Genomic DNA, 10,788 nt, shown 5'->3' with positions numbered 1-10,788 from the left:
GTATGACGGTTTCAGCAGTAAGCTGTTTTCCCCCACAGCATGTGGTGGATGCTATCTGGTATCTTTCCAACCTTTCAGATTTTTTTTTTTAGGCCAGTGGCCTGTCACACACACACACACACACACACACACACACACAGACAGACAGACCTGGGTCATAAACAATGCAGATATGTATGTGTTTCTGTGCGATGGGGGACAATGTAGGTTCTTTGCGCTGCATAAAGGGTCAGCATGCTCATTGCTCAGGTCTGTAAAGTAAACAGTCGTGGATTGCTAGCCATGCCAGCAAGTAGGTGTAGAAGTTAAAATGTGTATGTAATAACAATGTAATGCATGGAACAATAGTATCTGCATAAATGTTATATGGACTGCACTTTTTAGCGCTTTCCCACTCCTCTGAGTACTCGAAGCACTTTACAATTTCATGCCTCACATTCACCCATTCAAACACACACCAATGCCGGAGGCTGCCATGCAAGGTGCCAACTGCACATCAGGTCAGAACACAAGGGCACATGAACAATGGCTGAATTACAAAACAAAACACTACAAAAGTTCTCCACCCATATGTATTTACATAACATAACCAGAACTGAAATGAAAAAAATAACTGTTATTTTTGCTGAAATACACAGAGAACGAGCGGCCAATCACAGTTTAAACACGTCTGACACCCGTCATTGTGATAGGTTGGAAATCGTTCTGGAAACAGGAAGTGAGTTTCAATGTTGGTGAACATGCCTCCCCGTGCACGAACTCAGAAGAAGTTGTAAGTTTATTTATCCGTGTGCAGACTGTGTGTGACACTGACAAACGGAGATAAAGTTTGATAAAGAGATAAAGAACTCTCCTTGTGCGAGGATGTATCCAGCACTTTGACCGTTGTGTTACGTTCCTCTATGTGGAAACGTGACTCTTGCTCCTCGCAATATATTCAGATACATACATACACACACACACACACTTGCTCCTCGCGAAATCTCAAAACAGCGGCCAGCTGGCCTCACTCTTGCTGTTAAAACCCTTTTATCTTTAGCCTATTCATCTTAACGTCATTCAATTCGACCAAATGTTCACATTTTTAAATATGTTACCAACAGGCTAAATGGCTTTATTCACATTATTAGGAATGATAATATGATTGTTTGTGGGTTTGCACGTAGGGGCAGCATTTGTGAGCTGCAAACAGTGTCTCTGAAGAGTCCACTGGGTGTTATTCACATAAGCTGCTGCCGAGAAGGAATACACACCATCGAGCTCAAGCCAGACTAGTAAGACACACACACATTACCTTTCAATTGAGATGTTATTGGTAGCCTACACATAGAAGCAATCAGGAATGTGTTGGAATGCTTGTGTAGGCTACACTATTGGTGTATGTTAGTGTTATCCCTGCTGGGCATATAGATAAGAAGTACTAAGATCAGACCCGACTCAACATGTGTGTGTGTGTGTGTGTATGTGTTGGTCATGGCTTCCATAGACTAGTGAAATGCTTGACGTATCCGCAAATATATTTTGACTGTGTTGTGTGTTTGTGTGTGTGTGTGTGTGTGTTTGTGTGTGTAGCAAAGAGTGTGGGTGTGGGTGTGTGTGCGCAGATGATCAACTGAAGCTGTTCCCTGAGTGTGTGAGCTGCGTAGCATGGCTGAAGGCGTATTTCAAAGACCCAAACTCCACACACACCCTACCTCTGCCTTATATACACCATCCCATTCTACAGGGAGGTATGTACACACACACACACACACACACACACAGACACTCTATGGGGGGATATGTGCACACACACACACCCAACCTCTGCCTTCTATACACCACCATTCTACAGGGATGTGTACATACACACGCACACACACGCACACAACCTCTGCCTTCTATACACCACTATTCTACAGGGAGGTACACACACACTACCTCTGCCCTCTATACACCAACCCATTCTATAGGGAGGTACACACACACACGACCTTACTGTTACACATGGGTAGTATGAGTTGAATGTTGTCCTGGATAAAAGTGTTTGCCTGATAAATTAATGGAAATGTAATGTGTGTGTGTGTGTGTGTGTGTGTGTGTGTGTGCGTGCGTGCGTGTGCGTGCGTGCGTGCGTGCGCGTGCGTGCAGGGTCATGGACAGCGTGTGTATTGCGTACACTGCAGAGCAAAGTGTGTGTGGGTGAGGTGGTGTCGTATGCACACCTCGCCCAGCTGGCCGGAAGACCCAGGGCTGCACGCGCTGTTGGTGGAGCCATGCGCAAGAACCCGGTAAACACACACACACACACATACATACACATATACATACACACACAAACACAGGCATGCCCAGACGAAGACTGTTTTCTTCGATCTGTTGCTCTCTCTCACACACACACACATATACATACACACACACATACACACACACACACACAGACCCACAGTGTATGTTGTTCTGTCCCAGGTCCCTCTGCTGATTCCATGCCATCGAGTGTGTTTGAGCAGCGGAGTGGCGGGGCACTACATGGGTTGCCGTGGTGACCATCTCAAACTCTGGCTGTTGGAGCATGAGAAGAATAATACCTCACAGTGATATGCACATGTACACACACACATATTCACACATACACATACACATACACATACACATACACATACACATGTACATGTACAAGTGTGCGTTCATGGATGTGGTTTTGCACACACACATACCCGCAAGCATTCATGGATTCAACCACAGTTATTTTAGGTGAAATTGTTTTTTACACCACCAAGATTCAACCACAATTATATTTTTATGGTGAAATAGTTAATATGTTTTTTTTTTTTTTTTTACAAAATCCAGATTTAACCACAATTATATTTTTAGAATTGGTGTAGTTATGTTCAGTATGTTTATGTGATATCCATGCTCTTTTTGAACTGTGTGGCATAAATATATATTTTTGTTGTTCATTGTGATGTGTGTTTGAGTTGTTATTTTGAGTGAGAGTGAGGGTGAGTGTGGAAATTTAAGATGATGTCTATCCCTCTTTGTTATGTGTGTTTGATGTGTTATTTTGAGTGAGAGTGGACATTTAAGATTGTGTGTGTGTTTGTGTGTGTGTCTATCCCTCTTTGCATCCTAATCAGTCAGTGTTAGGACAACCAGAGTTCAGGATTGAGGTACAAGAGAATTAACTGAGGAAGATCTAGGAAACATACAATGTTCTGGCAAACATACAGGATTATGCCCAAAAAAAGTGTTTCGTGTAAGCATGAACATGTGCTAAATGTTTATAAATGTAGGCTGTGCCACATGTGCAAAATGATATAGGCACCTGGGGTTAGAGTCTAAATGTATGGTTAGAATTAGGTGTATATCTGGTTAGAATTAGGATGAATATCTCTGTTTGGGGTTAGAGTCTGTGGTTAGAGTAACCCGGTAAACACACACACACAAATACCAAACTGTTTGGGGTTAGAGTCTGTGGTTAGAGTAACCCAGTAAGCCCACATATACATATACACACAAACACAGGCATAAGCATTCATGGATTCAACCACAGTTATTTTAGGTGAAATTGTTTTTACACCACCAAGATTCAACCACAATTATATTTTTATGGTGAAATAGTTAATATGTTTTTTTTTACAAAATCCAGATTTAACCACAATTATATTTTTAGAATTGGTGTAGTTATGTTCAGTATGTTTATGTGATATCCATGCTCTTTTTGAACTGTGTGGCATAAAATATATATTTTTGTTGTTCATTGTGATGTGTGTTTGAGTTGTTATTTTGAGTGAGAGTGAGGGTGAGTGTGGAAATTTAAGATGATGTCTATCCCTCTTTGTTATGTGTGTTTGATGTGTTATTTTGAGTGAGAGTGGACATTTAAGATTGTGTGTGTGTTTGTGTGTATTGTCTATCCCTCTTTTGCATCCTAATCAGTCAGTGTTAGGACAACCAGAGTTCAGGATTGAGGTACAAGAGAATTAACTGAGGGAAGATCTAGGGAAACATACAATGTTCTGGCAAACATACAGGATTATGCCCAAAAAAAGTGTTTCGTGTAAGCATGAACATGTGCTAAATGTTTATAAATGTAGGCTGTGCCACATGTGCAAAATGATATAGGCACCTGGGGTTAGAGTCTAAATGTATGGTTAGAATTAGGTGTATATCTGGTTAGAATTAGGATGAATATCTCTGTTTGGGGTTAGAGTCTGTGGTTAGAGTAACCCGGTAAACACACACACACAAATACCAAACTGTTTGGGGTTAGAGTCTGTGGTTAGAGTAACCCAGTAAGCCCACATATACATATACACACAAACACAGGCATAGGGTGTAAGCTATATATTTGTGGGCTATGTCACCTGCCTTTCAGGCTTGTGGGCTTTGTGCTTGGAGGTAAACCCTGTTATGTGTCCCAAGTCGGACACCTGACCCCCGTTCTGGCCCTGGAGGATGGAGGCACAGAGCCTGACCATTTCCCAAATACAAATCCCTAACCCAAAATGTGTATATCTCTAAACATGCATTATATTTAGTTTGGTATTTGTGAGTTTATTTATGAATGAAGCCAGTCATTCAGAGTAGCCCTTGCAACACCAAATTGCGTCGTACAGCAGCACCTACTGAAGACGAGGGCGCACATCGCCATCTGGTGTCTACATTGACACACAACACTAAGTGACTAAAACAGCATGTCCCCATGTAAGGACTTTATCCAACAGACCTAACCGTAGTAAAACTGAATTTAGTGTCTTGTTTAGAATGTTTATTCAGCTTTAGGTCTGCATAAGGCACACAATTATTCTGAATGGATCTCTCTTCAAAACTATCTCAACATGTGTTGCGTTTTGACGTTTCAACTCCAAGTCACTAGGTGGCACCACCTCTGGGGTTCAACCGGAAGCTGCACACATCTCGCAACTTACTTCACCCTAACGGAAGGACTCGAGTAGAGGCCACATACATAAACATCTCCGCTTTAGTTTCATGGTAAAGTGCGCGTTTATGGGGGAAATCGAAACAGTTTCAGGATAACTACAAATTCAAACATCTCTAGTGTATTTCGACAACGGAAAGGTGAGTGAAACAGCAACATTTTCAGTGGACCGACTGGAATCTTGATATGAAAAAGATGCCGTTAGCCGTAGCTAGCAGCTAACGTAACCGACACAACATCGTTGCGTTGACGTAACGTTAGAGACGCTGCGGCCTGTAGTCCTCCTTTCACGGGAGAATCCATTGCCTTCTTTAACTAGCCGTGACGGTAGAACACCGTGGATTATTTCTCCCATTTTATGTCGTAAAGCAAACCGTTGAAATAATCTGCATTTAGCTGCGTAGACATAGTAAGCTAATGCTAACACCCCGAAGTATAACGTTAGCCATAACGGTAGTTGTCCTGTCTTAGCTTAACCATTGCAATGTTTTGAGTAAGGGGCTAGAGGCTAACTAAGGTTTGATTAACACGGTCAATTGAAGATAAGTAATGCTAGTTTATGTTGACAGGAGGGTAAGCACTAGTATTTTCTCGCTAATGTGGCTGTAGAGGATTAAACGTTAACGTTTGTTAAATGTCCCCGTAGCGTGTGATTGTGTTGATGACAGATTTTGAATGAGTACGTTCGTTTCACTGCTAAACCTGTTAGGATGTGCCTGAACACACAGTGCTTATGGTAATAATAATGTAACTTTATTGTAGTAGCAGGTCCCCCACGCTTATGTGACAACCCACCACTGTCTGAAACGGCTGGTTTAAGGTTTTCTGCACCAATCATTAGAACATTAACGTGTATTCGTAACCCAGCCGTTGGATGCAGGGTTTAGGAGTTCTGTGCTTCCAGGCATTACACGGGGAACACGTTTAGGAGTTGTTGTTTTATTTGTTTACATTTTTTACATCACTTCATGCTGGTGTCCTGTTGCTGTAGAGGACTGGTTCCACATGAGTCCCAGCAGGGCTGCCTTAGTGGTACAATCTCCTTCCTTACTTTGCACCTCTCTCCCTCCTGTGTGTGTGTGTTTGTATGTAGATGTCTGAGGATCTGGTGAAGCAGCTCAACAGCTATAAGGCCCAGCTGCAGCAGGTGGAGGCAGCCCTGAGCACTGACCAGGAGAATGAGGACCTGCTCAAACTACAGAAAGACCTGCAGGTACACACACACGTCTACCTAAAAGTTAGTTTTGACCCCTGCGTTCATGTTCTCGTTAATTGTTGAAGATGTGCACAGCCGTTGCATCAAAGAGACGCAGGCCCTGATGTGGAGGTTGTTAAAAGCAGGCATATCCCAGGTCCGAACGTTACTGTCTGTATGTGAGAAGGGATTGGATGATGATGATGATGATTATAATAATAATAATAATAATAATAATACGAATGAGAATGATGTTTACAGACTATGTATACTCACTGTCTGATTCCATTGCTGCTTTTAGGACCTGTAACGATCTCTACGTTCATTGAAGTTTGACCTGTGTGTGTGTGTGTGTGTGTGTGTGCATGCAGGAGGTGATAGAGCTGACCAAAGACCTGCTGAGCTCCCAGCCGGCCGAAGGAGGCTCCAGCACAAACAGCGCAGAGGCCAACACCAACACCGTCAGCTGGAGCGTCGGGGACAAGTGTATGGCCGTCTGGAGTCAGGACGGACAGTGAGTGTGTGTGTGTGTGTGTGTGTGTGTAGGTGGTATGAGACGGAGCTGGCCGAGGTGGTGGTCATGGACAACAACAGATGTTTCTGTAGCCTGAAGTGTGTGTGTAGATGCTATGAGGTATGAGTTGGAGCTGGAGGAGGTGGACAGTAGGTGTTTCTGTAGCCTAAGCTGTGTGCGTGTGTGCGTGCGTGTGTGTGTAGGTGGTATGAAGCAGAGCTGGAGGAGGTGGACGTTGAGAACGGCACGGCGGCGGTGACGTTCAGCGGCTACGGCAACGCAGAGGTAGTGCCCCTGAGTGGACTCAAACAGCCACACGAGGGACGCGGACCAGAGGACGAATCCAAATCCAAGAGCAGGTTGGACACTAACACAGTCATACACACACATAAACTAACTGTCATACACATTTACAGCACACACACACACACACACACACACACACAAACACGGACGAATCCAAATCCAAGAGCAGGTTGGACACTAACACAGTCATACACACACATAAACTAACTGTCATACACATTTACAGCACACACACACACACAAACACGGACGAATCCAAATCCAAGAGCAGGTTGGACACTAACACAGTCATACACACACATAAACTAACTCTTATACACATTTACAGCACACACACACACACACACACACGGACAAATCCAAATCCAAGAGCAGGTTGGACACTAACACAGTCATACACACACATAAACTAACTCATATACACATTTACAGCACACACACACACACACACACACACACACACACGGACGAATCCAAATCCAAGAGCAGGTTGGACACTAACACAGTCATACACACACATAAACTAACCCTTATACACATTTACAGCAAACACACACACACTAGACAAGCTAGAAGCCAGGATCACTGAGCAGGTGTGCAACGTTTAGGGGTCGTGCACCATGCAGGATGGACGAGCTAGAAGCCAGTATTCACACACACACACACACACACACACACATGATGGACGAGCTAGAAGCCAGTATTCACACACACACACATACACACACATGATGGACGAGCTAGAAGCCAGTATTCACACACACACATGATGGACGAGCTAGAAGCCAGTATTCACACACACACACACACGTAGGATGGACGAGCTAGAAGTCAGGATCACTGAGCAGGATGGACGAGCTAGAAGCCAGTATTCACACACAGACACACACACACACACATGATGGACGAGCTAGAAGCCGGGATCACTGAGCAGGTATGCCTCTGCAGGCATCAGACAATTTTGCTAAATTTCATAAATCAACAGGGCAACATCAACAGTAGCCAGACATGTTGACACTCCATATAGCCCATCCTAAATAATGATAAACATTACATAAATATGATTATGTGTGTGTGTGTGGGGGATGACAGTGTGTGTGTGTGTGTGATATTTGTATGTGTGGGGGGATGATTGTGTGTGATATTTGTATGTAAGTGCGTGTGGGGGAGGGGTGATTGTGTGTGTGTGATATTTGTATGTGTGTGTGCGTGTGTGGGGAGATGATAATGTATGTACTTGTATGTGTGCGTGTGTGGGGGGATGATTATGTATGTATGTGTATGTGTGATTTTAGTATGTGTGTGTGTGTGTGTATGGGGGTGATTGTGTAAGCGTGTGTGTATGTGTGATATTTGTATGTGTGTGTATGTGTGATATTTGTATGTGTGTGTGTGTGTGTGTGTGTGAGAGGGGATGATAATGTGTGTGTGTGTGTGCAGGAGGGAGATGATTCAAGAGCAGAGGGAGTACAAGAAGAAGAAGGCTCAGAAGAAGGTGCTGCGGATGAAGGAGATTGAACAGGAGCGCGAGCAGCAGAAGAGCAAGTGGCAGCAGTTCAACAACAAGGCCTACAGCAAGAACAAGAAGGGCCAGGTACACACACACACACACACACACACAACAACAAGGCCTACAGCAAGAACAAGAAGGGCCAGGTACACACACACACACACACACACACACACACCAAGACCTACAGCAAGAACAAGATGGGCCAGGTACACACACACACACACACCAAGACCTACAGCAAGAACAAGAAGGGCCAGGTACACACACACACACACACACACACACACACAACAAGGTCTACAGCAAGAACAAGAAGGGCCAGGTACACACACACACACACACACACCAAGACCTACAGCAAGAACAAGATGGGCCAGGTACACACACGCATACATACACAACAAGGCCTACAGCAAGAACAAGAAATGCCAGGTACACACACACACACACACACACACACACACACATACACACATACACACATACACACACAACAAGCCCTACAGCAAGAACAAGAAGGGCCAGGTACATACACACACACACACACACACATACACACATACACACATACACACACAACAAGCCCTACAGCAAGAACAAGAAGGGCCAGGTACACACACACACACACACACACACACACACACACACACACACACACACACACACACACATACACACATACACACACACAACAAGCCCTACAGCAAGAACAAGAAGGGCCAGGTACACTACACACACACACACACACACACATACACACACAACAAGCCCTACAGCAAGAACAAGAGGGGCCAGGTACATACACACACACACACACACACACACACACACACAACAACAAGCCCTACAGCAAGAACAAGAGGGGCCAGGTACATACACACAGAGCAAGAACAAGAACAAGAAGGGCCGTTATCGCTGTGGAACTCTTCTGTGCATGTGGATACCTGTTTAATTGCTTCTTCCTGTTTTATATGCATCTGTGCATGTGGATACCTGTTTAGTTGTTTATTTGCATCTGTGTGTGTGTGTGTGTGTGTGTGTGTGTTGCAGGTAAAGCGCAGTATCTTCGCCTCTCCTGAGAGTGTGAACGGAAAGGTTGGAGTAGGGACGTGTGGCATTGCAGACAAGCCCATGACGCAGTACCATGATACCTCCAAATACAACGTCCGGCACCTCATGCCCCAGTGATCATGTGTGTGTGTGTGTGGTTGAGTGAGCGTGTGTGTGTGTGTGTGGTTGAGTGAGAGTGTGTGTGTATGTGTATGTGTGCGGGTGTGAGTGAGTTAGTGAGAAAGACTGTTGATGTGTTTGACAGGTCATCAGTGCATATGTATAAATGTATGCGTGTGTGTGTGTACACGTGTTTACCTGTTGTGTAATAATGAGCATTTTATTTGCGTCTTAGATGACCTCTTCTGTTTTGGTTTTGTATATTTACATCTGGCACAGTAAATAAATGGTTTTGATGATGAGGAAGTACCGTGCTGATGTGGTTCTTTTCTCCTGTGCCCCAAATGGTGCCTGTTAGTGGAACAGTACATTCTTTTTTTATTCGTGTGTCTTTGTGCACTGACAGTCCACACAGTGAATACATGTTAGCACACTGGCATTGGGGCATGTCATGAGATGTACATTTAATTAATATTAAATTGTATACATTTCTATATAATATACATCTGTGAGTCTTGCGTGTCCTTAATTCATTTGGCTGATTCTTTTTCAAGCAATTTACAGATGTCAATGGCCAGTCTTCCGAACATGTTACATTTATATAGCGCTTTTCTCAATGTTACATTTATATAGCGCTTTTCTCAATGTTGCATTTATATAGTGCTTTTCTCGACACTCAAAGCGCTTCACCGGGAAGGGGGAACCTCACTAACCACCACCAATGTGTAGCACCACCTGAGTGATGATTAGGGGGCCAGGTTAAATGAGCCAATTACACTGGGGGTTGATCAGCAGGCCAGGTTAAATGAGCCAATTACACTGGGGGTTGATTAGCAGGCCAGGTTAAATGAGCCAATTACACTGGGGGTTGATTAGGGGGCCAGGTTAAATGACCCAATGACCCCGTGCCGCAACGGGCCACCACACTGGGATGATTAGGGGCCGTGGATTAATTGAGGGGGCCAGGTTAAATGAGCCAATTACACTGGGGGTTGATTAGGGGGCCAGGTTAAATGAGCCAATTACACTGGGGGTTGATTAGGGGGCCAGGTTGGGAATTTAGCCAGGACACCGGGGAACCCCCCTACTCTGATATGTGCCATGGGATCTTTAAAGACTACAGTGAGTCTGGACCTCGGTTTACGTCTCATCCGTGTAACAATCTGTAA

The 10,788-nt window shown here is 44.2% G+C and overlaps 2 protein-coding genes across 2 annotated transcripts; both read left to right on the top strand.

Moving 5' to 3' along the window:
* Positions 1–724: 724 nt before the first annotated feature.
* Positions 725–2,884, top strand: mgmt (O-6-methylguanine-DNA methyltransferase). Its single transcript, XM_048270177.1, has 5 exons — positions 725–772; positions 1,167–1,274; positions 1,573–1,730; positions 2,131–2,270; positions 2,449–2,884. Exons 1-5 carry the CDS (start codon positions 729–731, stop codon positions 2,575–2,577), a joined length of 579 nt encoding a protein of 192 aa, XP_048126134.1. The 5' UTR covers positions 725–728; the 3' UTR covers positions 2,578–2,884.
* A 2,021-nt stretch (positions 2,885–4,905) lies between these two features.
* smndc1 (survival motor neuron domain containing 1) lies at positions 4,906–9,925 on the top strand. Its single transcript, XM_048268910.1, has 6 exons — positions 4,906–5,061; positions 6,015–6,134; positions 6,488–6,630; positions 6,834–6,989; positions 8,377–8,530; positions 9,500–9,925. The coding sequence occupies exons 2-6, from the start codon at positions 6,015–6,017 to the stop codon at positions 9,635–9,637; spliced, it is 711 nt and encodes a 236-aa protein (XP_048124867.1). The 5' UTR covers positions 4,906–5,061; the 3' UTR covers positions 9,638–9,925.
* The last annotated feature ends 863 nt before the right edge of the window (positions 9,926–10,788 follow it).

Source organism: Alosa alosa, chromosome 18, assembly GCF_017589495.1.
Source record: "Alosa alosa isolate M-15738 ecotype Scorff River chromosome 18, AALO_Geno_1.1, whole genome shotgun sequence".
NCBI lineage: Eukaryota > Metazoa > Chordata > Actinopteri > Clupeiformes > Clupeidae > Alosa > Alosa alosa.
The sequence above is the reverse complement of the archived record's forward strand: the minus strand, read 5'-3'. Positions and strand labels throughout refer to the sequence as shown.

What these genes read in the sequence shown, in the direction of transcription:
- mgmt (XM_048270177.1), top strand. Translation starts at nt 729, where the DNA reads ATGTTGGTGAACATGCCTCCCCGTGCACGAACTCAGAAGAAGTT. An exon ending in ATCGAGCTCAAGCCAGACTA is followed by an intron (nt 1,275 to 1,572) that starts GTAAGACACACA and finishes TTGTGTGTGTAG; the next exon opens with CAAAGAGTGTGGGTGTGGGT. An exon ending in GAGCCATGCGCAAGAACCCG is followed by an intron (nt 2,271 to 2,448) that starts GTAAACACACAC and finishes GTTCTGTCCCAG; the next exon opens with GTCCCTCTGCTGATTCCATG.
- smndc1 (XM_048268910.1), top strand. Translation starts at nt 6,015, where the DNA reads ATGTCTGAGGATCTGGTGAAGCAGCTCAACAGCTATAAGGCCCAGCTG. An exon ending in GAATCCAAATCCAAGAGCAG is followed by an intron (nt 6,990 to 8,376) that starts GTTGGACACTAA and finishes GTGTGTGTGCAG; the next exon opens with GAGGGAGATGATTCAAGAGC. An exon ending in GCAAGAACAAGAAGGGCCAG is followed by an intron (nt 8,531 to 9,499) that starts GTACACACACAC and finishes TGTGTGTTGCAG; the next exon opens with GTAAAGCGCAGTATCTTCGC.